General features: G+C 33.9%; 6 protein-coding genes and 2 long non-coding RNA genes across 9 annotated transcripts; 3 read left to right on the forward strand and 5 right to left on the reverse strand.

Annotated features, from left to right (window-relative positions):
• Nucleotides 1-3,385: 3,385 nt before the first annotated feature.
• On the reverse strand, nt 3,386-3,956 carry LOC124442696. Its single transcript, XR_006947335.1, has 2 exons — nt 3,868-3,956; nt 3,386-3,763 (listed from the first exon to the last, which is right to left on the reverse strand). It is a non-coding gene; the product is annotated as an uncharacterized LOC124442696 (long non-coding RNA).
• A 539-nt stretch (nt 3,957-4,495) lies between these two features.
• Nucleotides 4,496-10,734, reverse strand: LOC124441980 (keratin, type II cytoskeletal 1-like). Of its 2 annotated transcripts, XM_046992465.1 has the most exons (9): nt 10,724-10,734; nt 8,168-8,334; nt 7,936-8,083; nt 7,652-7,773; nt 7,366-7,577; nt 7,073-7,261; nt 6,883-6,982; nt 6,668-6,740; nt 6,471-6,606 (listed from the first exon to the last, which is right to left on the reverse strand). In XM_046992465.1, exons 2-7 carry the CDS (start codon nt 8,228-8,230, stop codon nt 6,976-6,978), a joined length of 741 nt encoding a protein of 246 aa, XP_046848421.1. In that variant the 5' UTR covers nt 8,231-8,334; nt 10,724-10,734; the 3' UTR covers nt 6,471-6,606; nt 6,668-6,740; nt 6,883-6,975. The 2 variants fall into 2 exon arrangements, with proteins under 2 accessions (XP_046848420.1, XP_046848421.1); XM_046992464.1 differs by lacking the exons at nt 7,073-7,261; nt 7,366-7,577; nt 7,652-7,773; ... (1 more) ...; nt 8,168-8,334; nt 10,724-10,734 and adding exons at nt 4,496-5,041; nt 5,412-5,715; nt 5,904-6,038; nt 6,114-6,155 and having other exon boundaries at nt 6,376-6,606; nt 6,883-6,980.
• LOC124441979 (replication stress response regulator SDE2-like) lies at nt 8,850-11,301 on the reverse strand. Its single transcript, XM_046992463.1, has 6 exons — nt 11,094-11,301; nt 10,796-11,031; nt 10,527-10,699; nt 10,199-10,271; nt 9,587-9,986; nt 8,850-9,431 (listed from the first exon to the last, which is right to left on the reverse strand). Exons 2-6 carry the CDS (start codon nt 11,005-11,007, stop codon nt 9,186-9,188), a joined length of 1,104 nt encoding a protein of 367 aa, XP_046848419.1. The 5' UTR covers nt 11,008-11,031; nt 11,094-11,301; the 3' UTR covers nt 8,850-9,185.
• LOC124441986 lies at nt 9,351-10,197 on the forward strand. Its single transcript, XR_006947050.1, has 2 exons — nt 9,351-9,447; nt 9,895-10,197. It is a non-coding gene; the product is annotated as an uncharacterized LOC124441986 (long non-coding RNA).
• A 1,230-nt stretch (nt 11,302-12,531) lies between the features above and the next one.
• LOC124441978 (2-oxoisovalerate dehydrogenase subunit alpha, mitochondrial-like) lies at nt 12,532-15,828 on the reverse strand. Its single transcript, XM_046992462.1, is given in 10 exon segments — nt 12,532-12,998; nt 13,071-13,169; nt 13,300-13,441; nt 13,827-13,888; nt 14,370-14,514; nt 14,654-14,924; nt 15,036-15,088; nt 15,091-15,121; nt 15,208-15,396; nt 15,686-15,828. Coding segments are annotated over 10 exon segments (1,356 nt in total). The 5' UTR covers nt 15,794-15,828; the 3' UTR covers nt 12,532-12,742.
• Nucleotides 15,829-15,870: 42 nt separating this feature from the next.
• LOC124441983 (exosome complex component RRP46-like) lies at nt 15,871-17,718 on the forward strand. The gene is made up of 7 exons (XM_046992467.1): nt 15,871-15,976; nt 16,163-16,276; nt 16,482-16,603; nt 16,704-16,844; nt 16,939-17,028; nt 17,129-17,215; nt 17,445-17,718. Exons 1-7 carry the CDS (start codon nt 15,871-15,873, stop codon nt 17,481-17,483), a joined length of 699 nt encoding a protein of 232 aa, XP_046848423.1. The 3' UTR covers nt 17,484-17,718.
• Nucleotides 17,712-19,410, reverse strand: LOC124441981 (N(G),N(G)-dimethylarginine dimethylaminohydrolase-like). Its single transcript, XM_046992466.1, has 2 exons — nt 19,337-19,410; nt 17,712-18,665 (listed from the first exon to the last, which is right to left on the reverse strand). Exon 2 carries the CDS (start codon nt 18,658-18,660, stop codon nt 17,755-17,757), a length of 906 nt encoding a protein of 301 aa, XP_046848422.1. The 5' UTR covers nt 18,661-18,665; nt 19,337-19,410; the 3' UTR covers nt 17,712-17,754.
• A 56-nt stretch (nt 19,411-19,466) lies between these two features.
• On the forward strand, nt 19,467-20,453 carry LOC124441984. The gene has a single exon (XM_046992468.1). It carries the CDS (start codon nt 19,740-19,742, stop codon nt 20,265-20,267), a length of 528 nt encoding a protein of 175 aa, XP_046848424.1. The 5' UTR covers nt 19,467-19,739; the 3' UTR covers nt 20,268-20,453.
• The last annotated feature ends 171 nt before the right edge of the window (nt 20,454-20,624 follow it).

A 20,624-nucleotide genomic window follows, 5' to 3' on the forward strand; every position in this document is an offset into this window, starting at 1 on the left:
ACCAGACAAATGAAGACGCTGCGTTTGCGATAGCTGACGAAGCAACCGAACAGAGGAAGACGCTGCGTTTGCGATAGCTGACGAAGCAACCGAACAAATGAAGACGCTGCGTTTGCAATAGCTGACGAAGCAACCGAACAAATGAAGACACTGCGTTTGCAATAGCTGACGAAGCAACTGAACAGAGGAAGACGTTGAACTTGCAAAACCTGATGAAAGCAAAATGAGTTCTTTGTAGCTTTGACAGTTGTAAACTTCTCTCAAGTTTCCATGTTTGTTGAAATTTACTTTAAACGTTTGCTATCCACCTTCACATTCCACTAAATCCTTGCTCTCATCTTTTCTATATTTTGCTTTTCAAATACTTCAGCATTTCCCATAACGTTAACTTAATCCATTGAAAAGATAACGTGCTTAGAACCGATAATGCAAACTTACAACCAAGTACGCAACACTTTAAAGAAATAATGAAGCAACTTCCAGTAGCAGACATCCTTTTTTCGTGTTTCTGTTCGTAGAAATTTTCTTTAAAGCTTCTGTTATCGTCTTTCATATTGTCTTCTGTATTGCAGACCCTGCTCTCATCTTTTTGGCTTATACTTTTCATTTAATCAATCAGCCTTTTCCGTTAACTTTATTTAACATATTAAAACACTATATGTAATATATATAAAGGAAAGCTTAAAGCAAAGTGTTAGCATTGGTGAGGTAAAGGTGAGCTGAAAAGCGTTGGAAATAATGAGCTCTGTTCTGAAAAATTTTTTTGAATATGTGCACAAGGAAACCGATGTATAAGCTTGATTGTCCCCTCAGTTCCTACGAAATCAAGTTATTTGCGTTTAGTATGTTATACTTCAAGTTATATTTCATTACAAATACGAAAGAAACAATAATATTTTGAACTTTATTGCACGAGTGAAAGACTGATCTTGACGAAAAAATGGAAAATTTTATCAAAATATCCCATCTTTACTCGGAGCTTAGCTTATAAACTAATTTTAAACGTGACTTAGACGTCTTTTCATAGAAACGTTCTGATTTCCATAAATTTACTAGCAAACCGAAAATTATTAAAGCGTTTCGTCGTAAACTATTTTGCTGGACACTTTATAACTAATACAAACATCCTCGTTGTCAATAACAAAAATAGTTCAGTACTAGAAGGTTTTAAAGTTGGCAGGTAGCTAATTAGCATGTTTCGAGCATCAATGGCTTTTATATCTCAAATGGATGTCAGCATTTGCAATGTGCAGTAGCCTCAACTTGTATATTTCATTGTATTCAATTGTTCTTACACGTTACACATCTCCTTGGGGAATCGTTAACTGCTGAATGATGCAAATTTTAAACGTCCGGTGACTTCAAAGGATTGCAGTTTTCATTCTGCATAAACCGCCCAAAACTAACTTTCGTAATTTTCAGCAAGAAAACTCGCTTTTGGCTTAAATTAAACAATGAAGAAGTTCATTCACGTCCTACCTTTAGGTATTTTTAGTTGACATCTTCATTTCGGAGTTTGTTGCCTGTTAGCGCTGGCTGTTTGTTGTTTCATTCATGGGACACCGTTCAGAGTTAGCTTGTCGCGCAAGCCGAATGAAGTAGCTACACACTTTGTCCTAAAAAACGAAAAGTTTCAACTTAATTTTGCTTCCAAGCATTCCAAAACATGCAAGAAAGGATGAAACAAAGCTATATTGCAAAACAGTTGATAAAAAATTGGAATGGGAAGGATTACGACAGTATCACAGTATTTCATCTTTCGCAAAATGACAAACATGCCGAGCTCCTTTCTTTCAACCTCAAAAATTCGATGAATTTCAACAGAAAATTTCTAAACCACAAGAAATTCGTTACCTTCCATTCAATTAACGATAATTTTATCAATTCTTCTTCTTTCAGCGATTTATCTTCAAAATTTTTGTCAAAACTTAAGAGAGGTGAGGTCTTCTTGAAGAATAGTAATGAATCAACTGAACAAGAAATGAGGTTAGCACATGGGCTGGACTTTATTAATTCAGCTTGTCATTGGTGTAAATCACCCAATAAGATTACGATGCGACTTCGGCGGGAAATTTTGTTTTATATCCTAACCATTTAAAACATGTACCTTTATGTACCTTTATTTTGCACCCCAGACCCCAGATGCCTCAGATGTACCACTGACGCTGTCTTACTGTAAATAGTAGTCTTGCATTTTCGACATCGATTTATCAATTTTTTCGACTTTTAACACTTAACCGTTGAAGAATAACTAAAATTACACTGGCAACCTATGTTGAACGTTGCGAGTGTTTTTTTTTTATCAGCTTTCTGTCCATATTAATACAAAGGGCAGCAATGGTAGATTGGTAATAAAAGCTGTTGACGTATTGTGCTTGTTGTCGATATTTTAATATCAATGGTGCCTTACTTGTTGATTTGGGCATTTCCCATGATGGCAGCCTCCACCAGAAAGAGTTTCTGTGGTCAAGGTATTGAGGCATAATGACCATTTTCATTGTAAGTGAGTGGGATCTAATTTGATTTATATATTGCTTGACAATGATTGGGTCTTGTAACATTGTCACATTGTTTGTAACTTTGATCACTAAGTATTTCATTTTTAAAATAGTTTTAATAAAAATTCACATGATTTACTTGATTGCATAATATATATTGTTTATATTCTTTATAATGAGATGGATGATTAACATTCAATCAAGATTTGTCACTCCAGATGAAAAGTGGAATAGCCAGCTAGCAAATTTGATCATGCTGTGTAAATTTGTCATCATTAGCTAATTCATTTCTTTAGAAATTTGTGGTTTTTACACTAAGTGAACACTAAAAATTTACATAGCATGAACAAACTTTGCAGGCTGGCTATTCTACTGCAGATAAAGACACTTTGTATGCAGCATGGAGAAACTCAAGTTTGAAATCAGAGAGATTTACAATATGCAGAAAGATCAAATTTATAATAGTTTCATTGACAATGGTATATAGACAGCTTTCTTGTTTACTCCTACAATGCAATTTTATTCTGTGTTCAATCTCTGAGAAAGCGTAACAATATAAAGAAATGAATTATGACAATGTCCAGGCATACATAGCAGGAAAAAATTCTCTGGGTTGGCTATCCTACTAATCATAGAGACTCTAGACTGAAGTATATTCGGACTCAATATTCAAGATCAGATTAATTGGTTGTTTTGGTTGGTTAAAACGACAAGTGTTTCTTTAGATTGATATTATAAAACATTTTTTGACGACAGCTTTAACTGCATTTGCTTTTGTTGTTTTTGTTGTACAGTGTGTCAAAAAAATGTTATGTGGTGTAAATTACTGAATAAATGACCTTTTTTGAGACACATAACATAAATACACTCACTGAATGCACTACTGGTGAAATCATTAATATAATAGATTCAATATCATTGAATCATATAATATCATCAAATCATATGAACTTAACCACAAAATGCAAACTGTTTTAAAAAAATAGCATTCAACCCTTATCAAAATTTTGAAGTTTCATTTAACAGCAGATCATCCCGTTCAACAATCCCATCATTCATTCTGGGTTGATCTCCTGTTAAATGCCTTGGATATTTTGCACCACAATGTTTTTCACCTTCTTTAAACATTGTGAAACATCATAGTTTCAGCACTTCCACCAAATTTGTACCAACCATACTTCTTCCCGTTGTGACAGTATCATCAGATAACATATTTCTATATCTCTCGGTAGGCTCTTTTAACCACTTGTACTAAACTCCACTTACTGAAATGTTGTAGAATTTGAAATAAACAAGTGCGTGAATAATTATTGATGAATATCATTATTGAATCATGGAGAAAATTGTTTTAATTGATTGTTATACATACCTAACTCTTGTACCGTTAAACGCGTATTAAACTGCATATGAATTCGATAAAGTGTTGTGCTTGTAAATAAAATGTTTTTACTATGCGGAAAAATTATGTTCTCTAAAAAAATTACAAAGTTAAAAATCTTTACTCGTTAACATTGTAACATTGTGATTTATATCATTGTAACATTGTAATTTGGTAAATTGAATTTATTTTATTGGAGGTCAGAAGTAGTACAAAAATCGTTTTAGTGTTTTCTAATTTTCGTTTTTCTACTTTCACTTATTCATTTTTCATTTTGAAAAAAAAACAACTCGTGTCATGTTTGCAATTAATTTTAAGAAAGATATGAACGAAGAAATGGAGAAAGTTTCCATCATTTGAGACTTTCTGACTTCTGACGAACAGTTAGCTAATAGTCATTAGTTTTCAATCAAGCAGGGCAATTTTTGTTGTATTTGAAATTCCAGTTAATAGATTATTCAAAGCTGGGGCTTAAGATCGATTTTTTGTGATAATTCATCCTTTCAGTTCTTTACAGATATTTTTGTTTGTTTGAAAGGAGATAATCTTTACGTTGGATGTTAAGAAGAAATTCTGACCCTAAAATTATTTCACCTTACAAAAATCAACAACAAGATAGTTAAAGGCAATCTTTGCAAAATTTTTAATAACCCAATGCATTATAACATTTTGTACATGTAACATAACTTTAAAATATATTAAATGGAATCATTTATTTAATCATTTTGAAAATATTGACCATAATTTTAAATTCAAATTGCTTTTTTATTACTTGGTTATTTCCCTTTTTTTCATCCTGTAGAACAATATCTTGAGTTGCAAGTTGGTACTCCATTCAATTTGTAAACATAAAATGAGCCACAGTTGAGAACTTTGATTGTACGTCTGTACAAACAACAATATTCATAGGAACCGCTACGATGAGAAAAACAAACAACGCGTTCAACAATCCCATCATTCACTCCTGGATGACCTCCTGTTAAATGTCCCGAAAAATATGAACCACAACGGCTTCTACCACCTCTAACACACCCTGAGAACATCATAGTTCCAGCACTTCCTCCAAATCTGTACCAACCAGATAAAGATGAGTCACAGTAGCTGTTCGATCTGTAGTTATACGTCCTTGTGGAGCTTGTCAACCATCTATATTGTCCTCCGCATACTGAAATGTTTTAAAAATAAAGAAACGCGGGATTATTAGTAAATATAATAATCAACTTTTGTGATTATTAGTTATCATCGACAGAAAATATATCTTCAAACACAGATCAACTAAAAACTCATCACAAAATAGTCTTTGCAATTATTTAGAGCTATTAAAAGTGTGGGGTGAAAATTTCGTGACATTAAATACTTTATTTTATTTTTTCTATTAGCCAATCAAAATGCTTGTCGTCCCTGCAAAATGAAATAATTCAATAAAATTATTGCCTGTTTCTTTCATATTCAGTTCTCAATGTTAAGAATAAAACTTCTAGAGTATAAGTAATTGAATGAAAAAAAGTTTTTATAAATCACCAAAATAAGCTAACCTCCAGTGATCTCTTTATGATTTGATTTAGAAAAAACCAATTTCGTCTTTATTTTTGTATTTTCATCATTAATCTTCTTGTTCAGTTCAGCAGATTTTGTGTTGAGTTTTTGTTTAAAGTCTGCTTCAAGATTGGTAAGTTTTTTCTTAAACTGTGAATCTGTTGTTTTCATGTCATTTTTCAGTTCTGTGTAGCTCGAATTGAGTTTCTTTTTTAACTCAACGTCCGTTTCCTCAATTTTCTTCATTAGTTCATTTAGTTTTGCTTCCAGATTTTTTTGCAAGTTTGTAAATTTTCCGTTGATCTATCACATAAGGAAAAAATTATCATTGAAATTCATCCTGCATCACAGCTTTGCTACCAGCTTAGTTTTTTTTAAATATTAACTAGAGTTCCTCAGCTCTGTCTTCGTTTTCTTTTACATAAACTCTTTCCCACATTGTAATGTTGAATCATCGAAATTCAAAACTAAAATTGCTGTTACTCATTTACCTCTTTTTCCTGTGGAAGAATGTTCCATGATTTGTTTGCTCTAACATAAAGTTCCTTTTGATCCAGGCGAAATTCCAACAATCCTGGTATTTGAGGAACTTTTTCTGCAGTTTTGTTATCAGAAACAACGACAACCTTCAATCGTTTATAAGTTTTTAAACATTGGATTTATATTATTTTGATAAAATCCCAAATGGATTGCGTTCTTACCCCACTATTTAAACGTGGTTTGTCTTTCTTCTGACATTTTCCCTGAGTAATTAATGTAAAAATCATGATTAGCAGAAATATCTTTGTGTGGAGAATGATAAATGTTGATTTTGTCAAGCTGTATTTTTACATTACTGTAATCTCTTATTTTATGCTCTTTAAAGAAATAAATCTTAAATACATCAAGAGATCGCACGTAGCTACAAATTTTCTCTTCTATAATTTCAAATATCAATTTATTCAATTTTGTTTGCATTTTTACCTTTTGAGGAACGACAGAATCTCCCTTTAAGGTGTACCATTGTATCTGACCAAATTCATCTTCACTTTGATACTCCATACATTTGTCCCAGATTCGCTTAGGAAGACTGGATCTTACCCAGATCCAGGTATAAATATTTTTATCACTGATTACCGATCCACCATTGATAGCGTTACATTTTGTATCACAGTAATTATCTGTTCCTCCTGGTGGACCATAACATCCACAACACTGAAGAAAAAGTTATTCACTACCAGTTCAACGTTTCACTTAAGATATTTTTCATAAGTACCTTGCCATGTAAACAGCCAAGATATGCGGTTGCATTCCTAAACAGCCCTGACTTTGAGTTCGACACACTGTAACTAAATGATTCGGACACAAATACATTGTTTTCAAATCTATTGAATTTTTAATTTTACCGAACTTTTAATCTTTTATGATCTTTTATGAGTAAGATAATCTGAAAACATCAAGTGTTGCTAATTTAAATCATTATTTTGTTACCTAAATACACCGTTTTCCTCAAACTTTATTGGTTTTTGACCTGTGAAATGTAAATACCCTGATCCTCCACACGGATTTTTAGGCAGTCATTCATCATCGACTAAAATATAAGAAATACCTTTTACGATAGAAGTAAGCTTTAACAGATTAGTGTTATTGTTTAGTAAAACAAACTCTATCAATTATTTACCCAGCCAATTTTTCTTTTGCTGCTGTATTTTGACCAAACACGGAACATTTAAAAGATGTCGTTACAATTTTATTTGCTATCAAATCTTTAACGTAAGCTATGCCTCCAATTCCCGGAGAAAGTGTATCACATCCTTGGTCTGTGATCATTAAGTTCTCAAGCTTTCTGGTTCCATTCAATCTGTAAAACCTGATTAAAAAAAATCAAGGTCTTCAATTTAAAAGAATGGGGATCGTGTTGTATGAGCGAGCATTAAAACGGAATTTGCGTTTTGTTCTTAGTCTAATACTTACCAATGAGCTTTGGTGTCAACAAACGAGTCACTTGTTGACATCTGTATTCTGAAATCCAAGATGGGAAGATCTCCCAGTTGACTTGTCCAATATTTGTCTTTGCCAGATGGATTCACCGGTTTGTCTTTTGAGGGAACGTTCCACGTGATAGCATCATGTTTTCTAGCAACAAGTATAAATCCACCACCATCTGTCTTCATGTCACACCATACCTTCAATAAAGATGCATCACTTTTCAAATCATAAAAATTATGACGTCATCATCTTTTGAATATCCAACATTTACCTTTCGTTTATTGCTGCCTCCCAGATTTATCCAATAATATCCATCCTGAACATTTTCCTCTCGATTTAAAATATCTGAGCAATCGTAGCCTGGGCTCAGGTATTCACCGACAAATGACTTACCTAAATGAAATCATTGTTACGTAGAGAAAAATTAATGTTAATCACTTCCAAAGTATAATTTTTTCATCTTCTGCTGGGTAGAAAACTTATAATGCAGTAATGCTGTAAATATTGTCTCTTTAGTTCTTGATCCATCATTTAAATTTATATATAAACACCAACCATTAACAGATTTCCACAAATATTTTCCATTTTCTTTGCTACATATCCACAGTCTCGTTTTATCGTTTCTGTCTTTCACAGAATATACTTGGAACGCGTTGGTTTTGTTACAGCTGCCTGGGTCATAGTCGTCGATATTCACGATTTTCTGAAGGGAAACGGTTGTACACATTAAATTGCTGTGTTATTTCGACGAATTCAAAAAAGTTTGACTTTTAGACGCAAAACCTACCACACTCAAGAATAGTGGAAAAATGCACGAAATTATGAGAATGATCACTGCCAAATAATTCATTGTGAATAAGAATTTCTTCCAAATGCTTCACAGTTGATTGTTCTTCACCAAAGACAACTTCTCATTTGCTGTGAATACTTAGCAGCTTGGTCTTGACTCTTTGTCTGAACATGAAGAGTTTAGTGAGTTTTAATCGTTTTTTACAGGAAATTTGTGGATCATGAGAACATCATTGGGTGATCTTGTAGATCATGAGATCATCATTGGGTGATCTTGTTGATCATGAGAACATCATTGGGTAATCTTGTGGATCACCTTGAGAAGGTCATTTTGATAAGCAATGTCATCAAATATCCATTGTAGAAATCGTTACAAGTCTATGTTTGTCTTCAAAATTATTCAAAGACTATATGACCATGGTAGATGTAAGAAATAGAATATGAGAGATTGTTCTACGGTGTCAAACATATGTTCAACGTTGAAGGAATGGTGAATAAGTTTCGTTTTTTGATATATGATACACATAAAAAAAAACTTTAAAAATGATTGTGTTCCTATGGACTTTGATCAAAATTGTATATAACATGTAAGGAAGTTGTCCAAAAGTTGTTTCTTCCTGTGTTGAGTGGCATGACAGAGATGAAAGCATATGACATACTATAGATCGTTAAACTAAAGATTCAAAGATCCATCGTTGTCGTCTTTATTTTTTTCAAGAACACATATTTCTAGCTTTGAAGTATTACGACAAAGCAACTCACAAAAAGGCAGTTTTTTGCAAAACAAAAATAAAACACATTACAGCAATATTTTTGTTGAAATGAAGACTGCACTATATCTACAAAAGTACTAATATTTTGAATGACATATACAAGAAACCTGAAGTTTTGTACACATATAAATGTAACTCTTTCAAAACACAAGTATACAGTGAACTAAATAAACATTAAAGCACTAAAAACCCATTTTGAAAACTTTGCAACACGTTCCTAAATCAACACATCGACAAGCTTTATCATATGACTCGTAAACAGTCATTTATTTTTCCCATTTTTCTTTCCACCAGTGGTTTTGCCAGCAATGACAGATCGATGTTTTCTAGTGCTAGTCCTCTGACCGAAAATAATCGTTCTGCCCGCTGTTGTAAAGTACCACCACATTTCATTCCAAGTGAGATCAACGCCTTTTTCAAAACATCCAAACCAAGTTCTTCCAATTCCTTTACTGATCCATAGTCGTCCAAATTTAAAGGAAACGTTACCTTGACAAAACAAATGGTAAATATTAGAGCATTATCTAAGTTAAAATCTACATTAGTGATTTTGATGACATCTGTTCTGGTCACCTTCACTGTTGACAATTGATCGCCTTTAATGTTTCAAAAGTTTCAAGTGTATAAAGAATTAAAAATGATACCGATTTTTCTTCCTCCAACTTTCCACTAGTCGCTTCGTTTTGCACAACTTTTTTATCATTCTCGGCATTAGAACTTGTGCAGGTATCGTCATTTCGTGAAGGACTTGTCTCAGTATGTTTAACAGATTTTTCAAACTGGATTTTGGAATTTTCACTTTCAATTTTGGGCGTTTCATCGTGTTTTTGAAGTTGTTCGTATCTGGTTTTAATATCGCTGGTATTTTCAACGTTATTATCATTTAGTTCGACTGATTCAACAACTCGTTTGTTAATGCATTTAATGCCACTATTTTCGATGGACTTTTCAGACGTGCTGTAAATGGCTTTGGTCATTGAAGGACTAGATGTCGAGGAATCACTGACTTCATCATCACTGCTCAATTCTTCATCAATATCTAGCCTATGAAACAACGACCGATCGACCATTAATGTTTTTCAGAGTTTTTCGTTATGAAGTGAAATTTTAAGCAATAAAAAAGACATTTGTATTATACATAAGAATAACGGTAAGACAACAGGGAAAGTGTTGAATTTGTGTAACTGGTAGAAATTGTTTGTATATGTTGAAGGTTTGTTTTGCTAAACGGGAAAACGTTCAATTCAAATTCAAACCATAGTTTTTGTTTCTTTGCTTTTTCATTTTTCCCTTCCAATTTTCTTTTTCCTGCCTTACTAGATTTTAAACCTGCAAAAATACAATCAATATTAGCAACCACTTTAGCAACATTACACAGTGACATCCCCACTACTATAGTGATATCAGACAATGACATCATAGTGACATCACCACTACTATAGTGATGTCAGATAATGACATCGTAGTTACATCACCACTACTATATAGTTGTTAGACAATGACATCACACTGACATCAACACCTTTCTTTAAAGCACTACTATAATGATTTCAGACAAAGACATGACAGTGGTTTAAACATCACCTTTCCGTAAAGCATCATCAACACTATCCATGTTATTTTGAAGTTGATTTGTGTAGCTGCTACTTTCCTCAAAGACATGTTTGGGGTGTGATTGTAGTCTTTCGAGTCTTTCCTGCTTCTTTCTTGCCTTCTCTTGGTCTCTTTCTGCTTGTTTCGCTAACCAGTCGGCAATTCTACAGTAAGAAATTCATCATTACTCCATGTACTCAATTTTACAAGGACAGGAATTGTAATGTCCCTATATGTACCTAATAAGAATAAAAACTCACTTCTTCTCGTCATTGACATCTCGCATTCGTCGACCGCTCAAATCTCTACAAGCCTCTCTATTGGTTGTCTTCTCAATTTGTGCACCAATAGCACGAAGCATGGAACCAAAGCCACCCTTCCCACCATGCACTTTGAGATGACATTGAATGATGACATCATGATTTAATTCAACTTTACAATGGTTTTCAAATTTGCGACCGTTAATAGTCATGTAAATGTCATCACTTGCTATGCTCTAAATAAATTTTAAAATTTAAATGCCATCATCTACTCTTTTATTATATTTCAATTTCATACCGTTTTTTCGCTGATTTGACGCTTCAGCTCTAGACTTGAAAATTCGTGACATCTATTTATATCCAACACACCCCATTTTTATTCAAAATATTGACAAAAACAACCATTATGAGAATCTTATTCCCGATATTTTTAAAAAATGGCGAAAACGTTTCACAATTTCACAATTTACAATGTAACAAAATGGCGGTGGTAAATGTAATCAGGGGGGGATGACAAAATTCTAAAACTATAATCAAAACGCGCGCAGAGATTGCATGCGTGGGCTGCGAGATGTTTGCGTGGTAAAAATCCGATTATCCGAATTAAAATTTTCTACAACTTTTAAGTTTTTGAAAGTATCCTTTGATAATTCATTCAGATTTCATCCTCAATTTCATCTATTGTAAATGCTTGACACCTTTTTGCCTATTCATTAAGACTTTTTCTTATTCATGGCTATACAAATAAAAAATAGTTGTCATCTAGAGATCAACATGACAAGGGAGGAGCAGCCTACCAAACAAAAGAACTTCGAATCATTTCAAAATTCTTTTCAATTTGTACACCAACACGACGGCTATGACGTCAGGTACTTCGCTCTAACACTATTTACATACACTATTCATCTCACGAATTTATTTCAATATTTCGACCATGGCAAATAGGACAGTACCGTCAGTAAGACAAAAGTCGATTGATGTTAAAGATTTTAAGAAGAAAAAATTGTTTGACACCGCTAAGGATAATACAAGAGTCATTCGTAAAAGATCAAATAAACGAAGTAAAAGGAGTTGCTTAGAAAAAAATCATCAGAACGTACATGACGCGCATCTTAACGCGAGGCATGCGTTTACGACGGATTTACCACAAACATTTTCATTTGAAGATTTGATTGAAAAAGCAATATGCAGCTCTCCCTTGAAGGCTTTGAATACGGCAGAAATTCATACTTGTGTTGCGAGCCTTTATCCTCGACTAAAGGTGTGCTATGCTAACTTGAAAGCTGAAATTGTAGCAACGTTGATTTTCTCACATCGCTTCACAAGACTGGATGAACCATGTGAAAATTATTGGATTATAGCACCTAAGAGAGTTATTTGGAGTTGTAGACCTGAGACCAATGCACAACAAGAAAAGATTTGTCAAACGTCTGTTTCTCCCCAGGCTATCAGCAAGCAAACTAGATAACTCCCATTATCTAAAGCAAAAAGACATTCAACTCCATTTTATTCAAGAGCTTCAGTGAAGTCGCAGCAAAAGATATTGTGACTGACAATAAAATAAGTGATTATATATCTACCGTTCCTAACACTTTCACGACCATTCCACGAATAGAAACTAGCTAAATTTCTTCCATGAAACATTTAATTCAGTAGTTTTTTTATTTATGCCCAATGCACACCTGTTTGCTGCAATGTGGCTTTACGAAGTCACAAACACGAGAAAGATTCATAGATTTTATCACTTCAAGTTTTATTGCTGACGACAATGTCTTATCACTGATTGTAATTTTGCGATTTTTCTACAAAGCTTGCTTTCTTTAAGTGGTCTGTAAATTTGAGATATGAATTGTTGTTTTAGGAATACATTTTATAGTACATGATAGTATCTCAGATGTCCTTCGTATAGTAAGTGACATTATTCCGGATGTCCATCGTCCCTAAACTCTAAGTAGCATCGTCACTTGCATGATTATCGACAGGATAATCGTTGGGGTAGTTTTGCACATGCGCCATGCATTCTTCATACTGTTCTTTCAAATGTAGCGGCATTTCGTCGTAAACATCGGTGAACATGTACTTAATTGGCGGCTTCTTGGCCTTCTCCGCTCGCCCAAACGCCTCCATAACCTGCAAACGCGCATCACGTTTCCATTTCTCTTCCTGTTCATCATTCCACCATTCTTTGGAAACCATGAAACGTCTAGCAAACAGTTCTGCGACATTAGATGGATGTGAAGACATAAAAACATATCATTTGATGACAAATACAGACCTCAGTCTAGCAATAGGATGATCCAGTTTATCCCAATAGTTCACCTCGTCTTGTGAACGATATGCCGTTGAATCATCGCTTGTACTGTGATGACCAATTCTATTATACAATGACTATAACGTTACCTACAAACTTCTACTTTCATCATAATTTCTTCAAATGTTTCCAACAATGGTGAGGAACGATACGAGACAATAGGAATAATCTGGTATAATTTAGAAATATGTACCTGTATGTCATAGCTTCGATTATTGCAGGTTTTGATTCCTGCACGCAATAATCTCTAGCTGCTTTCGTTGCATTATAAACAGCAAAGAGATCATTTCCGTCCACTCTAATAGACCGAATTCCGTATGCAGGACCACGGCCAGCTGTAAAGAAAGACAGGAAAATAGTAACTAAGTCATAGATGAAAGCATTAAAAGGCACGTTTTGATTGCGTAAGTTGCATCTTAGTAAAGCATTGGTAATGGTTAAATTATTATTGAATAAATCAACATCTGGACAAATAGGTTGAGAACTACGAGTTTTTCTCATGTAGCTAAAATCATTTTTCAAGCTGGTTTTGTCTAAGGACAGATCTAACCTACGGCAAAATACTTAAATGGTAAGATTTTATTCTTTTGAAAGTCATAACCCGACCTTGCCCAACCTTGGCCTCCCTACTATATTTGTCGTAGTTGAAATATATTTGGCAGTTGCCTGATACATATCCAAAAATTTTTGAGAAAGTTATCAATATACAGCGTCACTCACCAATGCCGTCGCCTCGATACTGCTCAGATGTTGGTGTAGATATTGCGTAACCATTATTACGACTATAACAATAGAAATGTTAAGTAATAAAAAAATGGAACATTAAATGAATACAAGAAACTTTTTAAAAAATAGATATGTTTCAACATCCCGATTGTGATGATCATCACTTACATACAGTGACATATAACCAGCTCGTAAGTTTGCCCATTCTGTGTAAATTTTAAATTATTAACACTTCATTGCGCGTTGTGCCAAATGGCAACCGCAAAAGAAATCCAATCAAACTCACATAAAAATGTAACTCGCGTGACAAAGGGTTGACATTGTATATTTCTTTAAAAATGTATTGTTTTCCGCGAGTGAAATATCGGTCTTGTTACGCATTACTTCAATGTAAATGGCAAACACGAAAGAAACTGACTGTCAACTCTTATTGGAATATATTACAGTCAATATAGCAGAATAAGATTTTCCTAGTAGTTATTCCACAGTGAATTTGTCAAGAGTCAGTATTAGGAAGAAACAACCATGGGCCCTCACCATATAAACAGCACAGGCACTTCTAATGTAGCAGCAAAGTTAAATGCTGGATGAGCGTCACCTTCGCTTGCAGCTCCCTCGCCAAAATAACAGACAACGCAGTTGGGTTTTCTCGCTCTTTTAATGGCATATGCTGCTCCTGGAGCTAGATGAAAAAGATGATATGAGTACAAAGACTGCCAATTAACTTGTGTTATCATGTTCTGACTTCTTTATGATTTTACGAATGAAAGTAATGTTGCAAATATATTGATCTTGCGGTTGTACTTTCAAGAAGTTTCTACCTTGTGGCATTTGTGTGCCCAGTGGAGAAGAAATAGTGACGAAATTGAGTTTTCTTGATCCATAATGGACAGGCATCTGTCTTCCCTTGCCTGGATCCAAACTAGTTGCAAAACATTGATTCATACAATCGTCCAGAGTAAAACCTCGCCAGAAGAAAACACCAGTCTCACGATACTGCCCAAATATGAGATCTTCCATATCTAGTGCAGATGCTGTGCCAAAATGAACAGCTTCCTCACCATAATTGGTCATATAAAACGAGATTCGACCCTGAAAAGTTGTATTCACGTTGTTTGGTTACTGAAGTGAGACAAAGATGAGTTGCCTGATGTAAAGGATGCTTTTGTTACTTGGGAAAAATTTTTTGCACAGAAATATTACCTGCCGCTGTGATTCATACAAGATTCTATCCATTGTGCTAAGTAATGTCATTTTTGGTAGATTTTCTCAATCACATCACGACCTAACTGTTTATCAGAATAATAATTTAAATGAACCATAACATGAAAATTTGATGTATTCCTTATCATGTTTTCCTTTTTCAAAAAAATACCTCTGGTTCATTTTCTTTCATTGTTACAATGCCATCACGATTCATCACTCTGTACACAGGAATATGGCTTTCTTCGTCTGCATTGACAAATTCTAATTTATCTGTAAACTTTGACTTTGATCCAGGGAATTGAGCAAATTCATCATTGGCATCTATTTTTAGGGTTTCATCAGATAAATTGGAGAAACACTAGTGAAGAGAAAGTTTAAAGAAATTTTCAGGTTTCTGTACATATTTTGTGTAGGTATGAAGAGAAGAGAGTGATTAGGGGTCTAAAACCATCTTACAGAATAATTTTAATTTGTAAGAATATTAGTAACACCTTGAAGCTAAGGGATGAAAATGGGCAAAATATTTGGCGCCACCAACACAATGGTTTAATTTCCCCGTCTGATTAATTACCAAGCCACTACATTGATTATTACCACTTATCACGCGACATATGATATTATTTGATGCGTTTTGTCTAAACATATACCTTCCTTCCCATAACAAGAGCACGTTTTGCACATCCACGGACTGCCAGCGGTCGACACAAAATATTTTTAAGCAAGAATGCCATTCTATTCAATATCATTTTATTCATTTATAACTGTAGTTGTTAGAATTATTCTTTTCCCACTCATGTTGGGCTTACACAAAGTATATCATCAAACATCCAACATGGCGAACGAAGATAGAGAAATAAAGAATTCTGCGGCATTGCGCTCACTTAGCGGGGATTTAGGTCTTTTAAATAAAACAGATGGATCTGCTTGCTTTTCGCATGGTATAGCCAATGCTATAGTACAATATTTTTGCAAAATCTAGTAAAATTGAGCTCAGTTTCTTGCACTAAATACGCGACAAACTCGTGAACTGAAAGAAATATAATTAAAATTTAAACATATACATTGAGAATTTTGACTGAATACTATGTTTGTAATGCAATTAAATATCATTAATTTTCTCTCAGGCAATACATCAGCGATGGCAGGAGTTTATGGTCCTGCTGAAGTACGATTTAATAAAGAGATAGTTAATAAAGCTACTGTTGAAGTGGTGTATCGTCCAAAAACCGGCATTCCTGGTAAAGTAGTATTGAAATACCTTATAATATTTCCATTTCATTACTTTATTAGCTATCTACGTCGACCTCAATTTTTGTGGCTTTAGTATAGGAGTGAATTCTTTAGTTTTATTCATATTTACTGGCACAGCCCATCTTTCAACAATCAAATCCTATATAATAATATCCCATGACCCAATAAAGTATATACAATGTATTTTTTTAGGTTGTGCTGAGAAATCAATGGAAAGATTGATCAGAAATACTTGTGAATCTGCTATACTGACATCAATGCATCCACGATCAGCTATGACTATTGTGTTACAAGAAATCTGCAATGATGGATCTGTATCCTTTGATGTTCATAATATCGTGTTCACTTTGAATTCATGGAGATTTCTGAGACTCTATCATCATCAGAACATATATGTACCTGAACAATGTCTAGTTGATATCATGTTGTATCAATGCAGGGTGTATGGCAATGTTGAATGCTGGTTATCCAATGAGATACCTTATAGCCTCAATTACCATAGCGATACTGGATGATGATGTAATTATAACAGACCCAGATGGCAAACAAGAAAAGGTGCACTTTATATAAATTTGTTTCTTAAGTTTTTTTATGGATGAACTTATTAAATGTTCAAGATTAATGTTGTTTTGTGTTATTATACTTGCAGAATGCAAAAGCAGTTATTACATTTGCCTTTGATTCAGTCAACAAAGATATAATTCTATTGACCAGCAAAGGAAAATTTAGTATAAATCAGGTAGATTTCTAACTCTATTCACCAAAGGTATTTATCTATGTAATTTATTACAATTGTCATTTTGGAAAATTGAAGAGATGTCATAATTAAATTTTCCCAGTTTGAGACATGTTTGATGGTGGCGCGTGATTGCTCTCAGAAAATATTTGACTTTTATCGAACCTCCATTGGTCGTTTTTTGTCAAAGGTATTAAATGATCTAGGATGATTTTGTAGGGTGGTGGTATTCTAGTTTGGATTAGATTTAAGAAGCTAATTATTTGTAAGTGCAGATATTTTTTGTTAAATTCTATTACTCTTAATCTTATATCATGATTGGGAGGTTTTTTTGGTTAAGAAATTTAATCTACTTTTATCCCCAACCTATTCCATCTGTACCCCCATCCCATTCCATTAAATTTCTTTCTATCATTTAGGATGTGAAGTTCATGGATCTAAATATTGCAAAGCAATAAAAATGATGTTGGAGAGGTTTCTTACTCTCCTAATGGAAAATGCGCCATTTGTGGATGGCTTGTCATCCCTAAATGAAACCTTCATAAGATAGAAACTCTGAAGTAACCTGATTGTCCCATATCAGCACAACCTTGGAAACAACAAAGATTTGTAATGAATTTATCAATGATGTAATTGTGAAAATTAATTACTAATTTCTTGATGTTCTTAATCAACAAAGCTACAAATGACAAAGATTCTTTCAGATTTTAATATATTCTCTAAATAACATTATTCATTTTCGTACAAGTCAGATTTTCCAATGTCAAGAACAGAACACCTGATACTTCCACCAGCCAATAAGAACTGTTCATACGGTGTCTCTATTACTTTATAACCAAAGTCATTGAGTTTTCTTTTGAGATCATTGCTAAATTTGTTTCCCACCAGAATATGTTCATCGTTGTCAATGAAATTCACTGAATTACAGGCAAAATCCATGGCATCTTGCCGGTCAATTGGGATGACTTTATGACTTCCAATATCCAATATCTTCTTCTCTGATTCTTTATCAAAAGCACCAGGATAGTACATAAGATGTCCACGTGTTAGGCTCATCAATGCTGTGTCAATGTGGTAGAAATGGGGATCCATTAATTTCATGTGATGTAAACGATCTTTTGGGAGAGATAAGGCATCCTTAATAAAGGCATATGCTTTAAATGCACTTCGGAAACCATAAGCTACAAAATAATTTTCACCATCATGTGTGGGCATAAAATCACCACAGCCCTCAATTTGAACATTATGATCTGAGGGGATAATGACTTCAAAACCTCGATCTTTGAAAAAATGAATGTGGTGTTGAGTTTCTGGCTGACGAGGTACAGCACCAAAGCTGGAGACAACAGCTATATTGCCATGGACAATACCGGCATTTGCTGTGAATACCATATCAGGTAAGCCCTGTTGGGGCTCCAAAAGTTCCACTTTCACATTGTTCGCATGAAGTGTATTATAGGCATTCTCCCATTGTTTGGCAGCGAGACCCTTTTTCACGGGAATTTTCATCTCCATGTGGGCATTAAGAAGATGATGGCACACATCAAAATACTTTGGACGGCACATCATTACCGTTTTGTACCATTGTGCATTTGAAATTCTTGAACAATTGGTGGCAAGTTTTGAAATGACCATTGTCTCTTAATAAATTCATAATAAAAATAAATAAATAAACAGTAGCCAAAAATCAAGTGTGAATCATACCAGTGGCAAGGCTATAGCAATTATATACTCATGCTGGTGTAAAGTTTTGAGCATTTGTGCATTGTGTAGACAATAGATTATTGAAATAATGATAATTACCAGAATTTACATAGCTGGACTAAATGAATTATAGTGTTTAAAGTAACTGAACTTTCAAGGAAAAAAGAGGAAAAGTATTTAAGATTTTTTTGTTTTAAAGAAATTGAAAAAGATAAAACAAAACAAAAGAGGTCATTTATAAAAAAAACAATATCGTCATTTTTAATGAAGAAAATAAAATTTACATATAGAACAAATGAATTACAAAATTTGCCAACTCTGAACAAATCTGTACATGGAAGTGTCAACCCAAACAGTGGCAAAGCCAGCTCAATCTTTTACTCTAACAATGCAAATCTAACAGTAAAACTATTTCTCATTTATTTAGAGTAAAAATATCATTTGTAATGTTTCTAGTGAATGAACACAAAATATTTGTGCAATTGCAGAAAATGGCTGCAACAGCTTGTCTTCGTGACTGAACCCAAGTCGCTATTAAAATAGTTTATCATTAAAAAGATCAAGAATAATTTGTTTTGTTAAGAAATGATGACAACAAAAATTTTACCTTCAAGTTCAAGCTTCCTTCAGCCGTAATAAAACGAACTCAATGACATCATATCCACACAATAGTAAAACACGTGGGTGTAAAGAGGGACGGGTTAACAGGTTTTAATTGTTGTAATGACTTGTAAAACAATTCCCGAGTGTCTCAGAGTGATATTATGACATCGACTTGATGTTGCTGTTTTATATGTAATTTGAAAATTTAAAACGTGATGGAAGTAAAGAAAACGAGAAAACATTTGGTTATTTGGTTGAGAGTTTTGAAGAAAGAGTCTTTATTACCTTTATTTTATGAAAGTAAAACTTTAAGATACCCCCCCCGGCAGGACTTTGAATTTTGATTGTTTGTCGTTAGTCTAAGGTCTAAGTGGGTATCGTTTTATGCATCTTCGAACTGTGAAGTAATGGAGGAAATTTCAAGCGAAGGAAACGTTTATCAAACTCAAGGGCAATCCACGGATCTTCATGAAAGACTTCGATGGAAATGTCTAGATTTTGGATGGATAATATTCTCTTGGCCAGGACGCTTTAAAGCAGCTGAATTTTTGACGACATTTCTTGGTTTCATTTGCGTTGCAACTGTAAACTCATTCAACGAGGAGTCGAGATATGAATTCTTCGTATTTGTGGGTATTTTTAGTTGGATTATCGTCTGTGTACATATGGCTTTGGGCATACCACATCTCATCGAAAAGCTTCCATCTGTTATAACTCAACCACTTGTCTTCCTAGTTTGTTGTTGCGTTGCTGTTCTAACCTGGTTGATTGCAGCCAGTATTGTCGTTGCAAAAGACAAAAACAATACTGCTATACAAGCTGGAGCTGCGTTTGGTTATATAACAATGTTCCTATTCCTTTTTGAAGCTGTTTATTACTTTATTTTATGGCGACGTGCTCGCTCTACAGCACATGGTGACAAGGAAAAGAAATGAACAGTCCAACTGAAGAGAATAATTATGTTTCAAATGATTCTGGCTACTGAAATCGTTCATATATTCGTTCATAATTCAGATTGCTTACATACAATTGCGTATATTAAACAAAACGTTGTACGTTATACATTCTATGTATATTATTTATTGATCATATTCAATTATAGCAATTTCAGGAATGTGTTATATAAAGACTTTAAAAGAGCAACAAAAGAGATTTTGTTGTTTTAGTACAAGCTGCAATGCTTCATTGACAGTTCTTCGCTTGTACCACTCTTCAATGAATGCGTCTCTCTTCAAATGCATGGAAACTTCCTAATTGTACTTTTTACTATTTTACTTTTATAAAGGAACATC

The sequence above is a fragment of the Xenia sp. Carnegie-2017 genome, unplaced genomic scaffold, assembly GCF_021976095.1.
Source record: "Xenia sp. Carnegie-2017 unplaced genomic scaffold, XeniaSp_v1 HiC_scaffold_20, whole genome shotgun sequence".
NCBI lineage: Eukaryota > Metazoa > Cnidaria > Anthozoa > Malacalcyonacea > Xeniidae > Xenia > Xenia sp. Carnegie-2017.

Coding starts and splice junctions, on each gene's coding strand:
- LOC124441980 (XM_046992464.1), bottom strand. CDS start 6,453: ATGGAGTATCAAAGTGAAGATGAATTTGGTCAGATACAATGGTACACC. Junction 6,156..6,375: donor ATTCTGTCGTTCCTCAAAAG/GTAAAAATGCAA, acceptor TTAATTACTCAG/GGAAAATGTCAGAAGAAAGA. Junction 5,716..5,903: donor TTCTTCCACAGGAAAAAGAG/GTAAATGAGTAA, acceptor CTTATGTGATAG/ATCAACGGAAAATTTACAAA.
- LOC124441979 (XM_046992463.1), bottom strand. CDS start 11,007: ATGACTATTAACGGTCGCAAATTTGAAAACCATTGTAAAGTTGAATTA. Junction 10,272..10,526: donor TGATGATGCTTTACGGAAAG/GTGATGTTTAAA, acceptor GTATTTTTGCAG/GTTTAAAATCTAGTAAGGCA. Junction 9,987..10,198: donor GCAAAGAAACAAAAACTATG/GTTTGAATTTGA, acceptor GTTGTTTCATAG/GCTAGATATTGATGAAGAAT.
- LOC124441983 (XM_046992467.1), top strand. CDS start 15,871: ATGGCGAACGAAGATAGAGAAATAAAGAATTCTGCGGCATTGCGCTCA. Junction 16,277..16,481: donor TCCAAAAACCGGCATTCCTG/GTAAAGTAGTAT, acceptor GTATTTTTTTAG/GTTGTGCTGAGAAATCAATG. Junction 16,604..16,703: donor AAATCTGCAATGATGGATCT/GTATCCTTTGAT, acceptor AACAATGTCTAG/TTGATATCATGTTGTATCAA.
- LOC124441981 (XM_046992466.1), bottom strand. CDS start 18,660: ATGGTCATTTCAAAACTTGCCACCAATTGTTCAAGAATTTCAAATGCA.
- LOC124441984 (XM_046992468.1), top strand. CDS start 19,740: ATGGAGGAAATTTCAAGCGAAGGAAACGTTTATCAAACTCAAGGGCAA.